Source organism: Caretta caretta, chromosome 24, assembly GCF_965140235.1.
Source record: "Caretta caretta isolate rCarCar2 chromosome 24, rCarCar1.hap1, whole genome shotgun sequence".
Classification (NCBI taxonomy): Eukaryota; Metazoa; Chordata; order Testudines; family Cheloniidae; genus Caretta; species Caretta caretta.
The window spans coordinates 19,332,871-19,358,055 of record NC_134229.1 but is presented as its reverse complement, the minus strand read 5'-3'; the positions used below and the strand labels follow the sequence as shown (position 1 = coordinate 19,358,055).

The following is a 25,185-nucleotide window of genomic DNA, read 5'->3' as shown; positions in this document are numbered from 1 at the left end:
CTATCCCCAGCTCTGGGAGGGGAGTGGGGTGCAGTGGTTAGAGGGGGGAGCTGGCAGCCTGGACTCCTGGGTTCCCTCCCTGGCTCTGGGAGGGGAGTGGGGTGCAGTGGTTAGAGGGGGGAGCTGGCAGCCAGGACTCCTGGGTTCCCTCCCCGGCTCTAGGAGGGGAGTGGGGTGCAGTGGTTAGAGGGGGAAGCTGGCAGCCCGGACTCCTGGGTTCCCTCCCCATCTCTGGGAGGGGAGTGGGGTGCCGTGCTTAGGCCCGCTGTTCATGTGCCTCTCTACGCCATTGCAGGGCGACAAGACAAAGCTCTCCCAACTCTTCCTCCTGAACGTGCTGCTCAGCAGCGTCTTGGTCTATAACACCAGGAGTGAGGGTGACCCCCAGAGGCAGCTCGACCGTCTGACGTATCCTTCCCAGCATGGCCGCCTCATGTCCCATTCCCTGCCCCTCTGTGCCTGCTGGTCCCCTCACCTTGGGGCTGGATCAGGGCTGGCGCCCCCTAGAGGGGAAAGGCCCCATCCTCCCCCCCAGCCAGTCCCCTGCCCTGGGGCTGGATGGGAGCTGGTGACCTGGAGGGGAAAGGCCCCATGTCCCATTCGCCCCGCCCTGCTCCATCCCAGCCTGGTTCAGTTCCCGTCGCTTGGCCCTGTCTTTTCCTTCACGGCACCCCCTACAGGTACGTGAGGGATCTGCCCCAGATGGTGCAAGTGTTGGACGAGTGCTCCTGGGAGAACAGCTTCCTCCTGAGCAGCGTGCTGCCCAGCTTCGTGTGGTGCCTGCGAGACGTGGCACCCGACCCCTGCCTGGACGAGGTGCTGGAAGCCACGGGCCATGAGCTGGACTCGGCTCTCAGCTCCCCGCAAGGTGCATGGCCATCGGGGCCCTTCCCCCAGGGGAGGGGAACCCTGGTGTCCGGGCCGGTCCCCAGCCTGGCTCAGGTTCCATCCTGCCTCCCCAAGTCACCCCTGCCGTCTCAGAGGGGTACAGGAGCCTGCTCCACTTCCTGTCCTAAACGAGCACTGGTTTGAAACAGCTTCTGCGTTCTGCCCCACAGGGGCCGCATCTCTGCGCTGGGCTGGGGTCCCTGTATAAACATCCCCCACTCCACAGGTGGTTGCATCTCCATGCTGCATGAGGGGTCCATGTATCAACAGCCTTTGTGCCCTGCCCCAGAGGGGCCACATCTCTGCCCTCAGCTTCCCCTGCTGTTCGCTGTGACCCCAGGATTCACCCGCCGCCCCTCTTTCTCTCGCAGATTTGGAGGACTCCCCATCCAGCTGCGTACAGAGGTTATTCCCCTGCCGCAAGCTGTTCCGTTTCTGCTCCCCCCGAGTGGATGGAGGGCACGGTGAGCCGCCATCTCCTGCAGACCAGCTGCACCCCACGTTCCAGGAGCAGATGGGGTGTTTTAAGGACTACGTCCTGAGTCGGAACCCTAAGACCATGGTGGGGAACAGAGTGGTGGATGGGGCATGTAAGTGTCTGGCTGGGGGTGGGTGGGCAGTGTCACGGAGTCCCTGGGCGATGCTCTGGAACTGCTCCCTACGAAGCCGGTCAGGACTCTGGGGAAGTCGCCTTCCTGTGAGCAGCCTGTCTGCAGGACACGCAGCTCACACAGCTTCCACCTTCCTGGGTCTGACCTCGGAGCATTCAGCATCCTCTGCCCCTCCGTGCGCTTCCCACAGCGAGTCTGCCCAGGCGGGGTCCTGGGGAAGACAGAGGGTCCTGCACCCCAACTTCGCAGTCAGACGTGACTCTCAGCCAGACAGTAAAACAGAGGTTTATTAAACGACAGGAACATGGTCTAAAACAGAGCTTGCAGGTGCAGAGAACGGGACCTCTCGGCTGGGTCCATTTTGGGGGGCAGTGAGTCAGACAACCACGTCTGCCCTTCACTCCATGTCCCAGCCAGCCCCAAACTGAAACTCCCTCCAGCTCCTCCTCCTCTGGGCTTTATTCCTTTCCCGGGCCAGGAGGTCACCTGATTCCTTTGTTCTCCAACCCTTCAGCTCTCACCTTGCAGGGGGGAAGGGCCCAGGCCATCAGTTGCTAGGAAACAGGGTGTCAGCCATTCTCTGTGTCCAGACCCCTGCACACACCTGCCCTCTAGGGCTCTGCAATGATCATACACCCTTACCCCACCCCCTAGATACTTAAGAACTGCATAGGGGAAACTGAGGCACCCCCACAATATTCGGAGGAAACATTAAGAATAGTCCCACTTCGTCACAGGCAGCCTGTGGGGTGTCTGTACAGTGCCGAGCGCAACGAGGTCATGGGCCCGACTGGTATGCCTCAGTGCTACCATAAGACACCTAATAAATAGCAATCCTAGTGTACAGCGCCTAGCGCAACCAGGGCGTATGCCAGGACCAGGGCGCCTGGGCGCTACCGTAATACACCTAATAAATAGCAGAGATAATTCTAGGTGAAAACTCAGGAATGTGGGTACTGCTGGAGAAATTTTTTTGGTGAAAAATGCAGCTTTGGCAGCGGAGACATTTCCCCTGAATTCCTGTCAGTTTCTCCATATTGTTGGAGTAGGGGGAAAAAAACAGAAAACTTCCCAAAATGGCAGAAGTCTGGTTTTTGGTTCAAGACAACTTTCCATTTTGAGATTTCCTATTTTATTTAAGCCGCAAAACTGTCCCCAAAGCCTTGGGCTCTCGGTGTGTTGGCGGAACGTTTCCTTTGGCCCGAAACGTCGGCTTTTGGGCTTTTTCTATTGGTTGGAAGCTTTGAGCAGTTCCACTCTTTTGTTCAACCCAAAACAATTTTATTTTATGTGGAATTGCCAGGACCTAAAAGCCCGTTAGTCTCCCACTTCTGGCCCCGTCTTCGGGCTGGAAAATCACCACCTCAGTTGCTGGGAACAATGGGCTCAGCTGCCTGTAATGATAATGATCCCTGGCTCTTCTCTAGTGCTTCCCAGCCATCCATTTCCAAGAGGTCAGCACCTTTGTCCTCCTTGTACAGCAGGGGAAACTGAGGCACAAAGCAGGGCCGTGACTTGCCTCAGCTCCTCCAGCAGGCCAGCGCAGCGCCCAGACCGGAACCCAGGAGTCCTAGCCCATGCTGCAGCAGCAGCACAAACCTCACTACCTGAGCCAGAGTGGGGCAGGGGGAGGGGGTGACTGGACAGGAGCCCCCGGCCCACTGAGTCCTGGTCTGTCCTCTCTCTCCAGTCCTGGCTGATTTCCTGGAGCGTGTCGTGGACCTGCTGTCCCGGGACAAGCCCGTTCTCTTGAGTGAGATCTGCAATGACCTGCAGGTGAGGGGGGTCTGGGGGGAAGCGGGCAGGTGAGGGAGGGTCTGGGGGGAAGCGGGCCGGGTGCTGGGAGAGCAGAGGGGCTCATGGTGGGGCAGGGTGGGGGTCCCATGGGATCTGTGCGGGGGCCGGGTGCTGGGAGATGCAGAGGGGCTCATGGGGGGACAGGGTGGGGGTTCCATGGGATCTGTACAGTGGGTGAGGGCTGGACACTGGGAGATGCAGAGGGGCTTACGTGGGGATGGGGGAGGGGGTCCCTTGGGATCTTTGTCGTGGTGGGGGAAAGAGGGTTGGGTGCTGGGAGAAGCAGAGGAGCTCACACAGGGTGGGGGATCCCATGGGATCTGTGCAGTGGGGGAAGGGGGCTGGGTGCTGGGAGATGCAGAGGGGCTCACGTGGGGGTGGGGTGGGGTGCCATGGGATCTGTGCAGTGGGTGGAGGCGGGGCAGGCTCCAGTTAATGCGGAGGTTTCTGCTCCAAGCAGGAAGGCGATGATTACTCTGTGGGGTACCCAATGGACCCCACAGGAGGCGCCCCACCCAGGAGAGCCGCAGCCAGCGATGCCCAGCCTTCGGTGCCAGAGCCCAAGGTCAGTCGGGGGCAGCCCCAGGGACTGGGGGGAAGGGGCTTCAGGGGTGTGGGGGGCCTGTTCCTGGTTCCAGCAAGGCTTAGAGACAGCTGGGGGTTGGGCTGTATGGGGCGGGGGGGGCTTCCTGCTAGGAACTGGGCTGAGACCCAGCAACTAATGTCACACATGGAACCACTTGTAGCCATGGAGCATGTAGCTAAGTGGGAGCTGGTGTCCCATTCCCCGCCGCCCTGAGCCAGCCAGTCACTGCTCTGGGGTGCATCGGGGCTGGCGCCCTCTAGAGGGGGAAGGTGCTGAGCGGCTCTGTGGCAGATGGTGGGGTGCATCAGCCCTTTGCCAGGCGGTGGATCTGGCCGTGCTCTCTCGCTCTCCATGATGTGTCTGCCCCCCGTTGTCTTTCCCGGACAGAGGGAGCGCGTGGTCCCACTGCAGGCGTTTCGACCCGCCCCGCCAGTCCTGGCCCAGGTGAGTGGCCCCTGTCAGTCCAGCCCCAACCCCCTCCTGGCTGCCTTTGGGGGGAAGCGGAAATGGCCCCCTCTGTGTCCCCTGCTCCCAGCCTCATTTATCCCTGCTGTCCCCCAGGCTGCCCCCGGCACGGCACAGCCAGGCACCATGGAGGAGCCGATGTGCCTGATCGAGAACTGGCCAGGCGGGGAGCTGCAGCTGAACCAGCGAGCCCTGGGCCTGCTCCAGAGCTTCCGCCAGCCCGTGGTGGTGGTGGCCATCGCCGGGCTGTACCGCACCGGCAAGTCCTACCTCCTGAACCGACTGGCTGGCAAGGACCGGGGAGGTGAGCACTGCAGGGTGCTCGGCTCAGCTGGGAAAATATTGGGTGGATGGGGCCATGGGGCTGATCCAGGGAGCGGGGAGGATACCAGGGTAGACAGGCCCGTGTGGCTAATCCCAGGGGAGGGAGGGGGCGGGATATCAGGCTAGATGGGCCTCTTACCTGCACAAAATTCTCTGTTACTCACCCAGTCTAGGGGGCACCCACCCTTACCCAGTTCCTGGGGCTCAGGGCGTGCGCTTTGCAGGTCTGCAGGACCTTTTCCCAGTGAAAGAGTCTTACACAGTAATATCCTTCTCCTCTATTTATTAACAGTTATCCAGCAGAATACACATGCTAATCCTTATGGGTTTTTCAACATACCCTAAATGTAACCATGCTGCCCACCTCTTACGGAGCGTTTGTATGTGTGGGGCACATTGAGGTACGACCTTGGACATATTTAACCCGGTGAGGTCCAGCTCAGTTTGCTTTAGAGATCGTATTGGTGATATAAGAACTTGTTCCATACGTGACAGGATCCCCGGGGTGCAGCCTGGGACCGTGGGACCGCTGTGCCACCCTTATTCTCCAGCCTGGGCTGTCTCCCACCATGCTTTGCTAGTGACCAGCAGCAACCCCTCCCTCCCTCAGCACAGTCGCACGTGGAGCCCTACACCCAGCTAGGTTGCATGAACGCTCCCAGAGCCACTCCTGGATCACACAGAGAAAAGCACCTGCCAAATCCCCCCAGCTCCCAGCCTTGCACCTCGGGAATATACCATCCAGCACTGCTCAAGACAAGCAGTGCAAATTTATTAATTGGTTCCCCACTTCATCAGTGGAAAGTGGATGTACACCAGCCTTTGTAACCTGAGCAGATTTACCACACACTTCAGGCAAACTCACTGGTAAAGATAAACGGTGAAACAAATTTACTGACTACAAAAGATAGATTTTAAGTGATTATAAGTGATAGGGGAAAAGTCCAGAGTTAGTTACCAAACAAAAACAAAATATAAGCACACAGTCTAAACTCCCAATCCTGTTCGCCTGGGCAACATCTAGACCAGGGGTCAGCAACCTTTGAGAAGTGGGGTGTCAAATCTTCATTAATTTAAGGTTTGGTGTGCCAATAACACATTTGACATTTACAGGTGCTGGTGGATGGAACCCCAGACTGGCAGCGGGCTGAGTGGCGCCGGCGGCCAGGAACGCTCAGCCCCCTCTGCCGGTCTGGGGTTCTGTGCGCCGGCCCTGCCAGGCGGGGTCCCGGCCGCCGGCCCCGCCCAGCCCGCTGCCGGCCCTGGGTTCCGTTCATCCAAGCAGGCGGCGGGCTGAGCGGGGCCGGTGGCCAGGACACCGGCTGGCAGCAGAGTGCCACCAAAAATCAGCTCACGTGCCCAGGTTGCTGACCCCTGATCTAGACAAAGCAGGTTTTCTCACCTTACTGGATATTGCAGTTCATAGAACACAGCTTTCACCCTTGAAACCTGGGCCAGTCCCCTCTGCTGGAGTCTTCAGTCTTCCGAGTGTCCTTGTTGCTTGCAATGTTGTGTGGGGGAGGAGAAAGGCCCAGCATGGGGCCCCTGTGCTCTGTTTTATACCCTTAGTCCAGGTGCTCGGAGAATGCAAGTCCAGGCATGTCTGGGGGGCATTGCTGCGTCTCCAGGCAAGGCTGAGCAGTTCCCCTGGTGTGGCCTCATGCCGGTGAGGCACTGAATTGTAGCTCCCTTGCTGGACAACAGCTGTTGATGGTTTGACACCCACCTGGGCATTGGTTACTTTCCTTGACATTATCTCTGGGGAGCTAGTACCTGGATGCCTCCCAAACCCACAGCGTATCTTGGTGATAACCACACAGCACATTCTCATAACTTCACATGCATGGATGATACACATATTTAGATGGAACAATGGTTTTCAGCAGATCATAATCTTTGCCATGATACCTCATGTCACAGACTCACAGGACTCGTGCTCTCTCTTGGCTCCGTACGGTCCCCTGAGGGGAGCCCCCTTCCGAGCGACAGCCCTTCCTGGGGATCCACTCTTTCTTGTGGGTTAAGCCCCTCCACCTCCTGGAACTGCACCTCTCTGAGCCTCAGCATGCCTGTCTCTGCTGTGGGCCACCTCAGGGAGTCCCCTCGCTCTGGACCCCCGTGGCCTCCACTCCCAGAGGGAATAATGCAACCCTGTTCTCTAGACCGGAGTGACACTCAGCCAGCGTAACACAGGAGGGTTTATTGAGCGTCTGAACCCAGCATAGGAAACTCTCTGGCCTCAGGCCTGGCCTCCCTCAGCACAGCATATCTAGATCTGTCCTGCCTCCAGGTGGGCTCTCTCCTCCTAGCCCAGCAGCCCCCTCCTTCCAGCTGGGCATCCGATATCACTGTCCCCCGGGCGCCGCCTCTGTCCTTTGTCTTCTGTCCCAGGTAAACAGGGTCGCCTGGGTCTCCTCTCCCCTCAGCCTCTCCTCTCATCCGTCCTTTGTTTCCCCACTGGCTGGAACTGGCTGGTCCGGTCACCGGGATCCTCTCCCCACAGCCCATGTCCTCCCACTGGCCAGAACTGGCTGTGACTCCCGAGCTGGGCCTCCCGGTCACCAGTCGCTGAAGTGTCCATTCTCCAGGCCATTCTCTGTCCCTCTGTAACAACAAACTCCCTCTTCCACCACCTTGTTAAACTAGTAACACACAGGGAAACTGAGTCGTACACTCTGCATGCAAACCATTGGAAACAACAAGAAAACCTCCCGCTTCGTCACACCTCTCACATGGCATGTTTTATATGCAATATCAGCATTATATGTAAATGAGGAATATGGGGGTTACAGGATGCTCCCACAAGGTATAGTATGTCACACCCTATGATCCAGTTTTACCACATGTGGTCCATTTATTGGGTGTCTTCTTGATTTTTGCAAATCCAGTTTGGAGGCAATTATTTTAAAATTTAATTTTACCTAGATGTTTTGCAATATATATTCACCTAGTTGGGCAGGGATATTATGAAAATTAGTCAGACACTGATATTGTAATGGAACTTTAGGTTGATTTTTAGTATGTTCACTGCCCTGGGTTTCTTTAATCCATTCTGGGGGGCCCATCTCACCTATATCCCGGATATCCACCTGCCCAGGCACGTTGGGGCAGTTTCCTGATATTTGCAGTTGTTGCCCTGAGGGAATAGTCAGTGTGCTGGGCCTTGATTCCCAGATTTGAAGCTGGTGAGGCTCATTAAACCCCATTAACATCCTAATTTCAATGTCTCCTCCTGGCTGCCAAGCAAACCCCATGACCTTCAGTATTCCACATTTTGGGGTGGATACAGGGATGCTAAGAGGATTGACCCCGTCTTGTTTCCATGTGAGCTTAAGGCAGTCAATATTTTATATTGTGGCTTTTGGTCCCGTACAATTTCCCATCACAGTGTTAGAATATCCAGTCATTAATGACAAACTAGATTGGGATGGGGCTTCTGGTGATGGCCCGCCGGCCGTTATGTTAGGATAATAAGCAAATCTCTTTTCCCAACACAAGCAATAGCTGGTGTGATTGAATACTGATCGATTAAGCCAACATTGTACCATCATCCAGCAATTGTTTCTCCATACATTTACTGCATGAATGTCCACAGGCCAGCGGATTGGGTTGGCTATCTGACAAACAACATGTAACATAAAACACGCACCCGCACACAGTTGCGACAGCAGCTTCTTTATCATGGTGCCCAGGGTGCTTGTGTTCTGCTGGCACCGGCCTTTTCTTGGAACTCTGAAAGACAAAATAAAAAATTTTAACCCCTCCCTTGGTGGGGCTGATTAGAGGTCACTGCTTGGAATCCCCTTTCCATGGTTTAAGCTGTGCCGAATGGAACCATTTTAACTTTGGCTTGTTTAGCCTTTCTGTCCAGATTTCTCCCTGGTATGCTGTTGGGCTGGCCTTTTTCCACAGTGTTCCCTGCGGCCTTCCCATTTCATTCCTGAAGAGTGAGCTTGTTCTGCATATTTCCGATGCAGCACCTGGCCTCCAACCTCCCACTCAATGGACTTCTTCACCCAGCCCAGACTTTTACCCACCTTTTTTATGGGAACACCCAATTGTTCTGCTACGTTCTTGTGGGTTTCCGTTAGTGCCTCTGAAAGGGACTGGATCCACTGGTCATTTAGCACTCTGGGTTGCCACCCATCTGGAATATTTACATCTAGCCACCACTGTTGGGGTGTTCTCATGTCCCTTCCCGTCATTGCTACAAAGGGACTATAATCACGACTCGCTCGGACTGACCTTAAGGCCATTACAATCATAGACAATTTTTCATCCCAATCTTCTCCATTTTCTTTTACCATTTTTCTTAGAGCATCCTTTAGAGTGTGGTGAGTTCGTTCCACTTGTCCTGAGGATTGCGGGTGGCCTGCATTGAGGAACCTTTGCTTAATGCCGAGTATTTTACGCAGTCCCTGCAGCGTTTCCCCAATGAAGTGTGGGCCTTGGTCCAAATTGATTTCCTTGGGCAGCCCCCACTGGCTAAACACCACATTAAACAATTGCTGGGCTGTAGTCAAAGCTGTGTTAGTCTTTGCTGGGATGGCATCTATCCATTTTGTAAAGGGATCTACAATCCCCAAACAATGCTTGTTATTTCACGTGGTGACTGGTAGGGGTGCAATATAGTCTATCTGTAACCAGGCCCACGGACCCTCACTCTGGTGAGCAATGGGACCCTTTTGTACCTGAGGGTCTGCATTGACCATAGCAATTGCAAACAATGATTACACCACCGCTTTACATCTTCTCTTATGCTGGGCCACCACCTTGTATCTTTGATCCTTTCTAGAGTTTTGTCCACCCCCAAATGCCCTTGCTCATGCACATATTGAATCAATTCAGTCCTGGTTTTCTGAGGCACTAGCCACCTTCTAGGCCGTTCCCCAGGGTCTGAGTCATGCACCGTGACCCACGCTTCCCCTCTGGGGTTTTTGTGTACATGTCATTTTCCTTGGATTGTTTCTTGCTTCAGTAATTGCTCCATTTCTTCATCCCCTTCCTGTAGGGTTTGGATCCAGCATCTCTAGGCTGGTCAGCTTCCTTCATGCTCTGGTTACTACACTAACTACATTAACTTAGGTTTCAGAGGAGCAGCCGTGTTAGTCTGTATTCGCAAAAAGAAAAGGAGTACTTGTGGCACCTTAGAGACTAACCAATTTATTTGAGCATGAGCTTTCGTGAGTGTCAAGGTTCCTCCCCCACTCTGAACTCTAGGGTACAGATGTGGGGACCTGCATGAAAAACCTCCTAAGCTTATCTTTACCAGCTTAGGTCAAAACTTCCCCAAGGTACAAAATATTACACCCGTTATCCTTGGAATGGCCGCTACCACCACCAAACTAATACTGGTTACTGGGGAAGAGCTGTTTGGACGCGTCTGTCCCCCCAAAATACTTCCCAAAACCTTGCACCCCACTTCCTGGACAAGGTTTGGTAAAAAGCCTCACCAATTTGCCTAGGTGACTACAGACCCAGACCCTTGGATCTTAAGAACAATGAACAATCCTCCCAACACTTGCACCCCCCCTTTCCTGGGAAATGTTGGATAAAAAGCCTCACCAATTTTCATAGGTGACCACAGACCCAAACCCTTGGATCTGAGAACAATGAAAAAGCATTCAGTTTTTACAAGAAGACTTTTAATAAAAAATAGAAGTAAATAGAAATAAAGAAATCCCCCCTGTAAAATCAGGATGGTAGATATCTTACAGGGTAATTAGATTCAAAAACATAGAGAACCCCTCTAGGCAAAACCTTAAGTTACAAAAAAGATACACAGACAGAAATAGTTATTCTATTCAGCACAATTCTTTTCTCAGCCATTTAAAGAAATCATAATCTAACACATACCTAGCTAGATTACTTACTAAAAGTTCTAAGACTCCATTCCTGTTCTGTCTCTGGCAAGAGCAGCACACAGACAGACCCTTTGTTCCTCTCCCTCCTCCCAGCTTTTGAAAGTATCTTGTCTCCTCATTGGTCATTTTGGTCAGGTGCCAGCGAGGTTACCTTTAGCTTCTTAACCCTTTACAGGTGAGAGGAGCTTTCCCCTGGCCAGGAGGGATTTCAAAGGGGTTTACCCTTCCCTTTATATTTATGACACGCCCCCCAAATCTCAGCTAGGGTGAAACACTGGCTGGGATTTCTTCCTGGAGCTCTAGGAAAACAGAGTTAATAAGACACGTGCATCTCTAAATATACTACCAAGTACATAAAGACTAACAATATTTTCCACATCTCAAGGACGATTTTAACCAGTTGATTCTGGGAAACTTTCACGGGAGAGTGCATCAGCCACTTTGTTAGAAGCTCCTGAGATGTGTTGGATGTCGAAATCAAAATCTTGGAGAGCTAAACTCCACCGAAGAAGTTTTTTGTTAGTTTCTTTGACGGTGTGAAGCCACTTCAGTGCAGCATGGTCGGTTTGCAGGTGGAAACGCCGTCCCCAAACATATGGGCGTAGCTTTTCCAGAGCGTAGACAATGGCGTAACATTCTTTTTCAGTGACTGACCAGTTGCTTTCCCTCTCAGACAGTTTTTTGCTGAGAAACACTACAGGGTGGAATTCTTGATCAGGTCCTTTCTGCATTAAAACTGCTCCCACACCATGCTCGGACGCATCTGTGGTTACTAGGAACGGTTTGTCAAAGTCTGGGGCCCTTAGTACAGGGTCAGACATGAGTGTCGCTTTAAGCTTGTTAAAGGCCTTCTGACACTTTCCGGTCCACTGAACAGCATTTGGCTGTTTCTTTTTGGTTAGGTCTGTCAGTGGGGCAGCGATTTGGCTGTAGTGCGGTACAAAGCGTCTGTAATAACCGGCCAAGCCTAAGAAGGATTGAACCTGTTTCTTTGACTTTGGGACAGGCCACTTTTGGATAGCATCCACTTTGGCCTGTAGGGGGCTGATAGTTCCTTGACCCACCTGGTGTCCAAGGTAAGTCCCTCTGTTTAGGCCTATTTGACACTTCTTAGCCTTAACAGTTAGTCCGGCCTCCCTTATGCGCTCAAGGACTTTTTGTAGATGTTCCAGGTGGTCTGCCCAGGAATCCGAAAATATGGCCACGTCGTCAAGGTAGGCGACTGCATATTCTCCTAATCCCGCTAGGAGACCATCTACAAGTCTTTGGAAAGTGGCGGGTGCATTTCGCAGCCCGAAAGGGAGTACATTAAATTCATACAGCCCGAGATGTGTGATGAAGGCTGACCTTTCCTTGGCAGATTCATCTAGCGGTACCTGCCAGTACCCCTTGGTTAAGTCCAAGGTAGAGATGAACTGGGCCCGTCCCAGTTTCTCTAATAGTTCATCTGTGCGTGGCATTGGATAGTTGTCTGGGCGAGTTACAGCATTTAGCTTACGGTAGTCCACGCAAAAACGTATTTCCCCATCTGGTTTGGGAACTAGAACCACTGGAGATGCCCATGCACTTTCAGAGGGGCGGATTACCCCCATCTGTAACATATCCTGGATCTCCCGTTCTATAGCAGTTTTAGCTTGAGGAGACACCCGGTAAGGTTGGACCCTAATTGGGTGAGCATTACCTGTGTCAATGGAGTGGTATGCCCGTTCAGTCAGTCCTGGGGTGGCTGAGAACGTTGGCGCGTAGCTAGTGCACAGCTCCTGGATCTGCTGTCGCTGCATACGCCCAAGGGTCATGGAGAGGTTCACCTCTTCCACACCACCAGCACATTTCCCTTCGTAGTAAACACCTTCAGGCCATTCAGCGTCGTCTCCTCCCTGGGCTGTAAACTGACAAACCTTTAATTCTCTGGAATAAAAGGGCTTTAGAGAATTAATATGGTACACCTTAGGCTTTCGGTTGGAGGTGGGGAATGCTATGAGATAATTAACAGCTCCCAGGCGCTCCTGGACCATGAATGGCCCTTCCCACGATGCTTCCATTTTATGGGCCTGGAGCGCCTTTAAGACCATTACCTGGTCTCCTACTTTGAAGGAACGCTCTCTGGCATGTTTATCATACCAGGCTTTTTGCTCCTTTTGAGCATCCTGTAAGTTTTCTCTAGCAAGGGCTAAAGAGGTTCGGAGGGTGTTTTGTAGGTTGGTTACAAAGTCCAGAATGTTAGTTCCTGGAGACGGTGTAAATCCCTCCCATTGCTGCTTCACCAACTGCAATGGCCCCTTAACCTCACGGCCATATACAAGTTCAAATGGGGAAAACCCTAAACTGGGATGTGGTACAGCTCTGTAGGCAAAGAGCAACTGCTGCAACACTAGGTCCCAATCATTGGAGTGCTCATTTACAAATTTACGTATCATGGCCCCCAAAGTTCCATTAAACTTCTCCACCATGCCATTTGTTTGATGGTGGTAAGGAGTGGCAACCAAGTGATTTACCCCATGAGCTTCCCAAAGGTTTTTCATAGTTCCTGCCAGGAAATTAGTCCCTGCATCTGTGAGGATGTCGGAGGGCCAACCTACCCTGGCAAAAATGTCTGCTAGTGCCTGACACACACTTTTAGCCCTGGTGTTGCTTAGAGCTACTGCTTCCGGCCATCGGGTGGCAAAATCCATGAAAGTCAGTATGTACTGCTTCCCTCTGGGTGTCTTTTTCGGAAAAGGACCCAGAATATCCACAGCTACTCGCTGAAATGGAACTTCAATGATGGGGAGGGGTTGTAGAGGGGCTTTGACCTGGTCTTGGGGTTTTCCCACTCTTTGGCACACCTCACAAGACTGGACATAGGTAGAAACATCCTTGCCCATTCCCTCCCAGTGGAATGACCCCCCCAAACGGTCTTTGGTCCTGTTCACCCCAGCATGGCCACTAGGGTGATCATGGGCTAAGCTCAAGAGCTTGGCCCGGTATTTAGTTGGAACTACCAACTGTCTCTGAGGATGCCAGTCTTCCTGGTGTCCACCAGAAAGAGTTTCCTTGTATAAAAATCCTCTTTCTATAACAAACCTGGATCGATTAGAAGAGCTGAGAGGCGGTGGGTTGCTCCCTGCCGCCGTCCAAGCTCTCTGGAGGCTTTCATCTGCTTCCTGTTCGGTCTGGAACTGTTCCCTTGATGCTGGAGACATCAGTTCCTCATGGGATTGTGGACCTAGGCTTGGTCCCTCTGGAAGCGATATAGGGGATGGAGCTGTTTCTGTTGACTGTGAACCGCTCTCCGCTGGTGCACTATGTTGGGATTCAGGCTCCGGCTGAGCCTCTTGGGTCGGGTTATCGGCTGCTGCCAGTTCAGGTTCGGTGGGGCCCTCTGGTGTTGAGGTTGCAAGTACTGGATTCAGTGCTGACACGGGGTCTGGTGTTGGTTGTTCGGCTGGTTCCGGTTCTGGGACTGGTTCCGTCTGGGTCTCTGGGACTGGATCCACTACTGCTGTTGCAGACATTGGCCTGGGGTCCAGGTCCATCACCTCTGACCGGGTCCTGATAGAAGTTTCCGGAACAGAGCTAGGCCTCACGGCTTGTTTAGCCTGGCTGCGGGTGACCATTCCCACCCTCTTGGCCTGCTTCACATGATTGGCCAAGTCTTCCCCCAACAGCATGGGGATGGGATAATCATCATAGACTGCAAAAGTCCACATTCCTGACCAGCCCTTGTACTGGACAGGCAACTTGGCTGTAGGCAAATTGAAAGAGTTGGACTTGAAGGGTTGAATCGTCACTTGGATCTCTGGGTTGATTAAATTGGGGTCCACTAAGGAAGCATGGATAGCTGACACTTGTGCTCCGGTGTCCCTCCACGCGGTGACCTTCTTCCCGCCCACACTCACAGTTTCCCTCCGCTCCAAGGGTATCTGGGAGGTATCTGGGCCTGTGGACCTCTGGTGTGATTCCGGTGCAATGAACTGTAATCTGTTGGGGTTCTTGGGGCAGTTGGCCTTTACATGCCCCAGCTCGTTACACTTAAAACATCGTCCAGCTGACGGGTCACTGGGGCGAGGAGGGTTGCTGGAGAACGGGGTGGTGGGACGATAAGGGGTCTGGAGGGTTCTTTGGGAGGTAGGTGGGGCTTTGGGCGGCCCCCGGTAATAGGGTGTGGTCTGGGGTGGTCCCTTCTGGTCTCCACTCCAACTGCGACCAGTTTTCTTCTTCTCTGCCACCTCCACCCATCTGGCTCCAATCTCTCCTGCCTCGATTACAGTTTTGGGCTTCCCGTCTAGGATGTATCTTTCTATTTCCTCAGGAACACCCTCTAAGAATTGTTCCATTTGCATTAGGAAGGGCAAATTTACTGGAGATTCAACACTTGCTCCTGATATCCAGGCATCCCAATGTTTCACAATGTGGTAGGCATGTCGGGTAAATGACATGTCTGGTTTCCACCTTAGGGCTCTGAACCTCCGACGAGACTGCTCGGGCGTTATCCCCATTCTGACTCTCGCCTTGGATTTAAACAGTTCATACTTGTTCATGTGTTCTTTAGGCATTTCAGCTGCCACCTCAGCTAAGGGTCCACTGAGCTGCGGCCTCAGCTCTACCATGTATTGGTCAGTAGAGATGTTGTACCCAAGGCAGGCCCTTTCGAAGTTTTCTAAGAAGGCCTCAGTATCATCACCTGCCTTGTAGGTGGGGAACTTTCTGGGATGGGAAGTGGTACCTGGAGAAGGATTGCTAGGGTTTGTTGGTATATTCTGCTGGGCCTTTATCCTCTCCACCTCCTCCACATGCTTCCTCTCTTTTTCCTTCTCCTCCTCCACATGCTTCCTCTCTTTTTCCTTCTCCTCCTCCACATGCTTCCTTGCCTCCATTTCCCTCTTGTGGGCAGCCTCCTGTACCTCCTTCTCCAGCCGCATGAGTTCTATCTGTCTTTCATGTTCCCTTTGTCTTTCCTCAGCCTGAAATTTGGCTAATTCCAGCTGTAGTTGAGCTGAGGATTTGGTCATTCTAACCTCTCTGTTTTTAACTAACTTTACACCTGAGGTTTAGAAATAAACAAACAAAACTTGGCTGTAAAATTTTGCTGTGCTGCAATAGAATACCTATTCTCTGATAGTGATTGTCAGCCTACAGAAAAAGACAATTCCCTTGTCTCTGCTCTGGGCCCAAATTAAAGCAAAAAACCTCCAACTACTTGGAAACCTGCTTACCCAGCCCAAAGAAAAAGCAAATGGGTAGAACACACACCCCCTATTTACTTTTAGGAAGAAAAGAAAAAAAAACCTCTGGATTGGAAGATTTCCCTGCAGGAGTTAAGTACCCTGCCTCCAGGCAAAAAAACCTGCAATTCACAAGATAATCCCCTTTTGTCTCTGCTTGGCCACAAAGCAGAGAGAAACCAAGCTGCTTTCAGTTTCAAAGCTGCTTTCTGGACTTTCTTTCCAAAGAAAAAAAAATTTTCCTTTTTAAAATCTGTATTTCTAGTTCAAAAAATCTCAACTGGATCTCAAATGATTTCAGGTTAATCCCACCACTGTGCCACCATGTCAAGGTTCCTCCCCCACTCTGAACTCTAGGGTACAGATGTGGGGACCTGCATGAAAAACCTCCTAAGCTTATCTTTACCAGCTTAGGTCAAAACTTCCCCAAGGTACAAAATATTACACCCGTTATCCTTGGAATGGCCGCTACCACCACCAAACTAATACTGGTTACTGGGGAAGAGCTGTTTGGACGCGTCTGTCCCCCCAAAATACTTCCCAAAACCTTGCACCCCACTTCCTGGACAAGGTTTGGTAAAAAGCCTCACCAATTTGCCTAGGTGACTACAGACCCAGACCCTTGGATCTTAAGAACAATGAACAATCCTCCCAACACTTGCACCCCCCCTTTCCTGGGAAATGTTGGATAAAAAGCCTCACCAATTTTCATAGGTGACCACAGACCCAAACCCTTGGATCTGAGAACAATGAAAAAGCATTCAGTTTTTACAAGAAGACTTTTAATAAAAAATAGAAGTAAATAGAAATAAAGAAATCCCCCCTGTAAAATCAGGATGGTAGATATCTTACAGGGTAATTAGATTCAAAAACATAGAGAACCCCTCTAGGCAAAACCTTAAGTTACAAAAAAGATACACAGACAGAAATAGTTATTCTATTCAGCACAATTCTTTTCTCAGCCATTTAAAGAAATCATAATCTAACACATACCTAGCTAGATTACTTACTAAAAGTTCTAAGACTCCATTCCTGTTCTGTCTCTGGCAAGAGCAGCACACAGACAGACCCTTTGTTCCTCTCCCTCCTCCCAGCTTTTGAAAGTATCTTGTCTCCTCATTGGTCATTTTGGTCAGGTGCCAGCGAGGTTACCTTTAGCTTCTTAACCCTTTACAGGTGAGAGGAGCTTTCCCCTGGCCAGGAGGGATTTCAAAGGGGTTTACCCTTCCCTTTATATTTATGACACTTTCGTGAGCTACAGCTCACTTCATCAGATGTATACCGTGGAAACTGCAGCAGACTTTATATATACACAGAGAATATGAAACAATACCTCCTCCCACCCCACTGTCCTGCTGGTAATAGCTTATCTAAAGTGATCATCAGGTGGGCCATTTCCAGCACAAATCCAGGTTTTCTCACCCTCCACCCCCCCACACAAATTCACTCTCCTGCTGGGGGTGGAGGGTGAGAAAACCTGGATTTGTACTGGAAATGGCCCACCTGATGATCACTTTAGATAAGCTATTACCAGCAGGACAGTGGGGTGGGAGGAGGTATTGTTTCATATTCTCTGTGTATATATAAAGTCTGTTGCAGTTTCCACGGTATACATCTGATGAAGTGAGCTGTAGCTCACGAAAGCTCATGCTCAGATAAATTGGTTAGTCTCTAAGGTGCCACAAGTACTCCTTTTCTTTTTACATTAACTTAGGCTTGAATAGAGACTGGGAGTGGATGAGTCATTACACAAAGTAAAACTATTTCCCCATGTTTATTCTCTCCCCTCCCACCCCCCCACTGTTCCTCAGAGGTTCTTGTTAACTGCTGGAAATGGCCCACCTTAATTACCACTACAAAAGGTTTTCTCCTCCCCCCCCCCCCCCGCCCCCGCCCCCCTCTCCTGCTGATAATAGCTCATCTTAAGTGCTTTGGGGGTCGTTCTGGGAGTCACAGGAACCCTGTCAATCAATTCCTCTAACTGGGCAGCCCTCTGCAGTAACTCACTTGTGGGCTTCCCGTCCCATTTCTCTTTTGGTTCCCCTGCCATCATGAGTTTCCTCCATGCTTCCCCTCTCAATGTACCTTTCCCACCTTCAGCCAGACATCCTCTAGTCTGCATCTGATACCCATGTCCAGATGCATTTCTTCCTCTTGCTCCTCTGCTGCCACCTCCCTGTCCTCTTCCTCTATCATGCCATTGTGCATTGGGCCCTGAGATCTGTGGGCCCGTTGTTGGCAAAAGTTACTGCCTGTACAGGTTCCAGTCTCCTGTTCCTATTTCCTTTTCCCGTGTGTCCCTGCATGTCTTGAAAAACTACAGCTGCTTGAAAAATCTCATGTTTCAACTCCGAGTATCCCCGAGCTGGATCTATGGGTCCTAAAATCACTTTCATTTTTGAATTCAAAACATCTAACAATGCAGTCTTAAAAATGGAAGTATTGAAATCCGGTGGGGTTCCAATTCCTACTGGCACAACCCCAGCAGCCATGGCCAGTATCTCCTTTTTAATAACATACACTTCCGGGGAGTCACATGGCCCTTTCTGTTACATGGAACAATTTCCCCAGTTGTCAGGCCAACATCCCTACCTTCATTACTTCCTTCACCCAGTCCCATCCAGGGGCAAGAACACCGCTTGCGCCTAACTGCCCCTCGGCACTGCGTATTGCTGCCCAGTCAGAAGCACTGGAACAGACCTGGGCTAGAACCTCATAATCTGCTGGCCTCCACCCAGTTCGTGCCAACACCTTCACCATCCAGTCCAAATACGTGTCCCTTTCTAGAGGTCCCAATAACTGAGCAGCCGCCTGTATCTGGTCTGGGTAGAATCAGAAATCTCTGTAACATTTTGGATTATTTCCCTTCGTTGGTGTGCATCATTGGGTCAGTTCTGTTCTTGTTACCACTCTTGTGGTAACTGGAACCACAGGATTGAATTGTTGTGCTTTTAATTTCAAATCCTTCAAGTCCCTTTATGCGGGGGCATAGGACCCCTCAGGAAAAGCACCAAGCCGTATGAGCATCCAGGATCTTTCTCTTCAGAATCCATCCAACTGTCCCACTCCAAGTGTCCTCCCAGGTGTCTGTATCCCCCATGCCCACACTCACGCCTCCCCTTACTACTGCTACTGTGCCCCTCTGGGCTCCCACCACGTTTTCCAGTTTCTCTGTTCGCTGCCTGCAGACTGTGTGGTCACTGCCTGTCTGGGCCCGATCCTTATTTTCTTGTAACACCGTTATGACAGCTGCTTGAGCACCCCCCGCTTCATTTGCAATGTAGATCCCTCCCCATTCAGGTTTTCTACTTTCTGTTTCAGTTGCTCACACTCTCCTGTTTTCGCCTGTAGAGCTGTTACATTCTGTAATGCTGAAGCCGCACTAGCTCACTGAGATGCCTTATACTGAGCCAAATTATCCTTAACTACATCCAAATCGAGTCTGTAATCCTCCGGTTGTCTTTCCTGGAGTGCTACCAGGCTGGAGAGATTAGTGACAGCTTTGCACAATGCCCACCCAGCTGCTGCTTTGATAGCCTTTTCCTTTGGTTTTGGCTTCGTGCACTCACAGAATGCTTCAGACCCCTTCCAGGCGCACTCAGGGGCATCCCTCCCCTGGAAAGAATCTTATCCCCATAGGCATGGACCTTGTTCTGCTACCCATTTAGCAAGGAGGGGGGGCTCTTCAGCTAACCCCCACCCCTCCTGGTCCCTTTGCTTTGTTTCCTTTCCCTCCTCTTGCTTCAGGGTGAACAATCTGCCAAGCAGGTAGCGACCCTTTTTGACAAATTATCACCGGTATTCTGCTGCTGTGAATGTGTTAGGCTAGATCAATTCGGTCCTAACGACCTTAGGCTGCCCGCATTCTCCACCAACTCTGTTACCCGCACAAAATTCTTTGTAACTCACACATGCTCAGGGGCACCCCCTTTACCCAATTTCTAGGGCTCAGGGCGTACTCTTAGCGGGTCTGCAGGACCTTTTCCCAGTGAAAGAGCCTTACACAGTAATATCCTTAGCCTCTATTTATTAACCATTACCAAGCAGAATACACATGCTAAGCGTAAAGTGCCCTGCTCACCAATCCTGATCAGGCAAGTGGACTTTCCCTGTTGGCTGGGCAAGGTCGGTCTTGTCGGGATTCTGGCTGCTGCCCGTCACGGTCGTGCAGAGGATTCTTAGCAACTTTGAGCTTAGGCCATGTCTTGGGGGTGAGTTCTTCTTCTTCCTGGTCTTTCCTTCTTCTCTTCCTTCTTTCCTGGCCTCCTTCTTGGACCCCGGTTTATATAGTGAAACTTGAGTCCTGCTTAGCTGTACTTTAACCAATCATTTTACTAAAATTTTACTAACCAATCCTAACATAGTGTAACAAAATTCTCTAACCAATCATCCCACACCACCTTAATTAATTTACACCTAGCCAAGTTAATTATACAGCAGACAGAAGCAATCAAAGAACCAGGCAGAGATCATCCAGACAAACAATAGGGACGTGGGGACCATAAAGATAAAAAAATACAGAAATGAGGATTTCACAACCACAGCTGTTGATAGGTGATTTCTTGCCAGACAGACTGTATCAAACTACGTTTTCTTTAACCATCTTAAGATCTGTTTCTTTATGGGGTGCTAGTGGGGGCCATTAGGACGGGGTCTCCTTCTTAACAGCCTGATGGAATGTGAGGATGTGACTTCCTGCTTCTTAGCTAATGGCTGCAGACAAGGGCCTTATCCTTACAGGCCCGTGGGGTGATCCAGGGTAGTGGGGAAGGGTCGACAGAGGTGACAGGTCAGCGCCAGCCAATTGTTCCCCTGGCCCCTCTCTGCCCCCAGCTCTGGGAGGGGAGTGGGGTCTAGTGGTCAGAGCAGGGGGGCTGGGAGCCAGGACTCCTGGGTTCTCTCCCTGGCTCTGGGAGGGGAGTGGGGTCTAGTGGTTAGAGCGGGGGGAGGGGCTGGCAGGTAGGACTCCTGGGTTCCATGGCTCTGCATCTGTCCCAGCTCCACCCCTCTTTCCCCAGGGTTTTCGCTGGGCGCCACGGTGCAGTCTCACACCAAGGGCATCTGGATGTGGTGCCTGCCCCACCCCCGCCGGGCCGGCCACACCCTGGTGCTGCTGGACACCGAGGGGCTGGGGGATGTGGAGAAGGTGAGTGGGGGGTGATGGGAGGCGTGGGGCTGGGTCTCGGCTCCAGGGATGTGGAAGGGCCTCTGGATGTGGGAAGGGCCTCTGGGCCTGGAGGTGGGTGGCCCAGGCATCAGCATAGGTCAGTCTTCCCTGCCCCATATCCCCCCACTCTGTCCCTCTGCAGTGGGGTCTGGTGGGCCATGCTCCCCACCCCTGACCTGCAGGGGAAGTTCCGGCTCCCTGCCCCATATCCCCCTGTCACAGACTCCCAGGCCTTGCTCTCTTTTTGGCTCCATACAGACCCTGGGAGGAACCCCCCAATGTGACAGTCCTTCTTGGGGGGTTCACTCTCTCTCTGGGGTTGGGCCCTCTGGCCTTACCGCCTCCTGGAACCGCATCTCCGAGCCCCCAGCAGCCTGGCTCTGCTGGGGCCCCCTCAGGGAATCCCCTCGCTCTGGACCCCTAGGGCTCCCACCCCCAGAGAGAGCAGCGCCCCCCGATCTCTAGCTGCAGGGACTCCCAGTCAGCGGCACACAGGAGGGTTATTGAAGATCTGGACCCAGCCCGGGCAGTTCTCGGGGCCCTGGGGCCTGGCCAGTCTCAGCCCCAGCCAGCTCCCCATGGGCTGCGGCTGCTCCTTGTCCCCAGCCCCCTAAATCCCCTCCCCCACCAGCCCCTCCTCTGTCCTTTTGTCTTCGGTCCCAGGTGAACAGGCCGCCTGAGCCCCTCTCTTCCCTCCTTTGTTCCCCTCTGGCTGGTCAGGTCGCCGGGCCTCTCTCTCCTCAGCCCATTGTCGTCGTCCCCAGCCAGAACCGGCTGGCTCCCAAACTGGGCTGGGCCTCCCCGTCACAAGTTGCTGGGTTCCCCATCTCCAGGACAGTGTTCGGGGTCACAGCTGCTAGGCAAGGTCACACCTGGTCCCCTGAAATTACAAGCCCCCTCCCCCCACCGTGTTACACCTGCAGCACACAAGGAAACTGAGGCACACACAGTGTTCACATAAAACACTAAGAAAATCCCCCACTTTGTCACACCCCACAACCCTGCTTCTCTGCAGTGGGGCCTGGTGGGCTGTGCTTCCCTCTGTGACCTGCAGGGGGAGGTCCAGATCCCTGCCCTATATTCCACCCGCCCCGCCCCTCTGCTGGGGTCGAACACTGATGCCCTGCAATTTCCCCCCCTCTACCTTCCCCGCAGGGCGATACGAAGAATGACGCATGGATCTTTGCACTGGCCGTGCTGCTCAGCAGCACCCTGGTCTACAACAGCCTGGGCACCATCGACCAGTGCGCCCTGGAGCAGCTTCAGTATCCTGCCCCTGCTGGGAGGGACCCAGGAGTCCGGGAGGTGGGGGCAGCTGGGATTCCCCTCCCATAACTGGGTAGCACCTGTCGCACCCTGATGGGAGCAGGGGTCTGGGGTGGGTGCCAGTAGCCAGTGCCACTGTTGGGTGCTGTTCCCAGGGGCAACGGGGTGAGGGCTGTGGGTGCTGGGCTCAGGGACCCCTTGCGGGGGGGCGCTGCATCTCCAGTTTCTTAGCTGGCCCCCAGCTACGTGACGGAGCTGACGGAGCGCATCAAGGTGAAAGCGGCAGGCGAGGGCGGCCAGCAGGAGGGGGAGGATTCGGCCGAGTTCGTGCAGTTCTTCCCGGCCTTTGTGTGGGCCGTGCGGGATTTCACGCTGCAGCTGAAGCTGGACGGGCGGGAGATCACTGAGGACGAGTACCTGGAGAACGCCCTGAAACGCAGAGAAGGTGCCAGATGTGGGTGGGGACTGGGCTAGGTGGGCAGGGGTCTGATCTGGGAGGCAGGGAGGGGCTGTGGGTCTGGTGGGGGCAGTGAGGAGGCACTGGGGGGTACCAGGCTGGCTGGGCCTGCGGGTCTGACCCTGGGGGTCTCTCCCAGGCCAGCCGGAGAAGCTGGATCTGCCCAAGAAGTACTTGCGACAGTACTTCCCCTCCCGCAAGTGCTTCGTGTTCGACCGCCCTGCCCCGCGCTGCGACCTGCCCCGGCTGGCCGAGCTGCCCGAGACAGCGCTGAGCCCCGAGTTCCTGGAGCAGACACAGTGCTTCTGCAGCCACGTCCACCAGCACACGGGCACCAAAACCCTCCCGGGCGGCCACGTGGTGACGGGCACCTGTGAGTGGGGATCGGGGTGCAGCCTCGGGGGATGGGATGCGTCCTGGGGGCAGGGGATGGGGATTGGGGTGCATTCTGAGCGGGGCTGGGGACAGGGGATCCCAGTGCGGGAGGAGGGATGGGGGCACATCCCAGGCTTGGCGTATGTGCTGCAGGGTCGGGTCAGGTCCAGGGCTGCTGGCCAGGGCAGGGAGCTGCTGGCCGATTGGAGGGGTCCAGGGCCAGTATGGGCAGGTCGTGGGAGGGGCTGGATGGGAGGAGGGTGCCCCGACCCTGACCCCTCCGGCCACGCTGGGCCCCCTGGCTCTGACCCTGCCCCCCTCCGGCCACGCTGGGCCCCCTGGCGCTGACCCTGCCCCCCTCCGGCCACGCTGGGCCCCCTGGCGCTGACCCTGCCCCCCTCCGGCCACGCTCGGCCCCCTGGCTCTGACCCTGCCCCCCTCCGGCCACGCTCGGCCCCCTGGCTCTGACCCTGCCCCCCTCCGGCCACGCTGGGCCCCCTGGCGCTGACCCTGCCCCCCTCCGGCCGCGCTGGGCCCCCTGGCGCTGACCCTGCCCCCCTCCGGCCGCGCTGGGCCCCCTGGCGCTGACCCTGCCCCCCTCCGGCCGCGCTGGGCCCCCTGGCTCTGACCCTGCCCCCCTCCGGCCACGCTCGGCCCCCTGGCTCTGACCCTGCCCCCCTCCGGCCACGCTCGGCCCCCTGGCTCTGACCCTGCCCCCCTCCGGCCGCGCTGGGCCCCCTGGCTCTGACCCTGCCCCCCTCCGGCCGCGCTGGGCCCCCTGGCTCTGACCCTGCCCCCCTCCGGCAGTGCTGGGGACCCTGGCGGTGACCTACGTCAACGCCATCCGCAGCGGGGCGGTGCCCTGCATGGAGAGCGCGGTGCTGGCCCTGGCCCAGATGGAGAACTCGGCGGCGGTGGGGGAGGCCGTGGCTGTCTACGAGGAGCAGCTGGCCCGGCGGGCGGCGCTGCCCACGGAGAGCGTGCAGGAGCTGCTGGAGCTGCACGCCCAGTGCGAGCGGGAGGCGCTGCGGGCGTTCATGGCGCGCGCCTTCAAGGACGAGGAACAGCAATACCAGTGGCAGCTGAAGGTACTAGGGACCCTGCAATGGGTGTGCAACCCCCCCCGCCCCAGCCTGGGGCAACCCACGGGAATAGGGTACCGGGCATTTCCCCTCCAGGGGGTGCTGGCCCCGATCCGGCCCCAGGGCAGGATTCTAGTTGGCTCTGTGGAGTGGAGACTGGGGCACGGGGGCTCCAGGAGGCGCCGGCTGGCTCTCTGGGGCAGGAAATGGGGCACGAGATCTTTCTCCTCCAGGGGGCACTGGCTCCAACGTCCCCTCTCTCTGCAGGACAAGCTGGACTCCAAGCGCTCTGAGCTCTGCCACCGGAACGAGCTGGCCTCGTCGGACCGGTGCACGGCCGCGCTCATGGAGCTGTCGCAGGAGCTGGAGGAGCGGGTCTGCGAAGGGAGCTACTCAGTGCCCGGGGGCTACCAGCGCCTCCTGGACGACCAGCAGGAGATGGTGGAGAAATACCAGCTGGTGCCAGGGAAAGGGATAATGGTGAAATGGCTGAATAGCATTAATGGGGGCTGGGAGCCAGGAGTCCTGGGTTCTATCCCTGGCTCTGGGAGGGCAGCAGGGTCTGATGGGTTAGAGCAGGGGGGGCTGGGAGTCAGGACTCCTGGGTTCTGTCTCTGGCCGTGGCTCTGAGCTGCACACACAGCCCGCGCGCTCCCTGGCGGGGGAGGTACCAATGACGTCGCTGGATCCCGCTGCGGGTTTGTGGTCCAGGCTCGTCCTTGGCTGATGGGATGAGAAGGCAGCGCAGAGGCTCCCACGGTCTGGGGCCCCCTCGGTACGTGGGTCGGGGGAGGTTCAGGCAGGAGGGGCTGTGGGCCCCAGCTCACCCCCTTTCTCCCCGATTCCCCCAGGCGGCTGAGGTGCTGCAGCAGTTTCTGAAGTCCAAGGAGACGGTGGCCCAGGCCGTCCTGCAGACGGACCAGAGCCTCACGGACAGACAGAGGGAGATTGAAGGTGACTCCAGAGATGAGGCCCGTAGTCCTGTGACTCCCACGGCCCTATGGATCTGGTGATGTCTTGGCCCCAGACTCACCCCCTTGAACACCATGGCCCCATAGCCCAGTGACCCCTGGCCCTCATGGCTCCATAGATCCTGTGA

The 25,185-nt window shown here is 54.4% G+C and overlaps 1 protein-coding gene and 1 long non-coding RNA gene across 9 annotated transcripts in view; one reads left to right on the top strand and one right to left on the bottom strand.

The window, feature by feature from the left end:
• The window catches only part of LOC125625713 (guanylate-binding protein 1), a 29,890-nt gene that overhangs the window by 2,303 nt on the left and 2,402 nt on the right, over window positions 1-25,185 (top strand). For 2 of the 7 annotated variants that reach the window (XM_048828097.2, XM_048828103.2), the window contains 14 exons: window positions 296-408; window positions 681-868; window positions 1,260-1,478; window positions 3,190-3,275; window positions 3,754-3,861; window positions 4,270-4,326; window positions 4,444-4,651; window positions 20,758-20,885; window positions 22,062-22,171; window positions 22,415-22,617; window positions 22,769-23,002; window positions 23,812-24,092; window positions 24,354-24,566; window positions 24,938-25,040. In XM_048828097.2, the coding sequence (XP_048684054.2) occupies window positions 296-408; window positions 681-868; window positions 1,260-1,478; window positions 3,190-3,275; window positions 3,754-3,861; window positions 4,270-4,326; window positions 4,444-4,651; window positions 20,758-20,885; window positions 22,062-22,171; window positions 22,415-22,617; window positions 22,769-23,002; window positions 23,812-24,092; window positions 24,354-24,566; window positions 24,938-25,040 (2,251 nt within the window). Of the gene's footprint in view, window positions 1-295; window positions 409-680; window positions 869-1,259; window positions 1,479-3,189; window positions 3,276-3,753; window positions 3,862-4,269; window positions 4,327-4,443; window positions 4,652-4,972; window positions 5,073-20,757; window positions 20,886-22,061; window positions 22,172-22,414; window positions 22,618-22,768; window positions 23,003-23,811; window positions 24,093-24,353; window positions 24,567-24,937; window positions 25,041-25,185 lie in introns of those variants that run through there. The other 5 variants (XM_048828102.2, XM_048828098.2, XM_048828100.2 and 2 more) reach the window with 5 other exon arrangements.
• On the bottom strand, window positions 4,950-20,003 carry LOC142069949 (uncharacterized). 2 transcript variants are annotated; one of them, XR_012665911.1, is made up of 4 exons: window positions 19,821-20,003; window positions 8,709-9,043; window positions 8,321-8,403; window positions 4,950-7,275 (listed from the first exon to the last, which is right to left on the bottom strand). It is a non-coding gene; the product is annotated as an uncharacterized LOC142069949 (long non-coding RNA). The 2 variants fall into 2 exon arrangements; XR_012665910.1 differs by lacking the exon at window positions 4,950-7,275 and having other exon boundaries at window positions 8,267-8,403.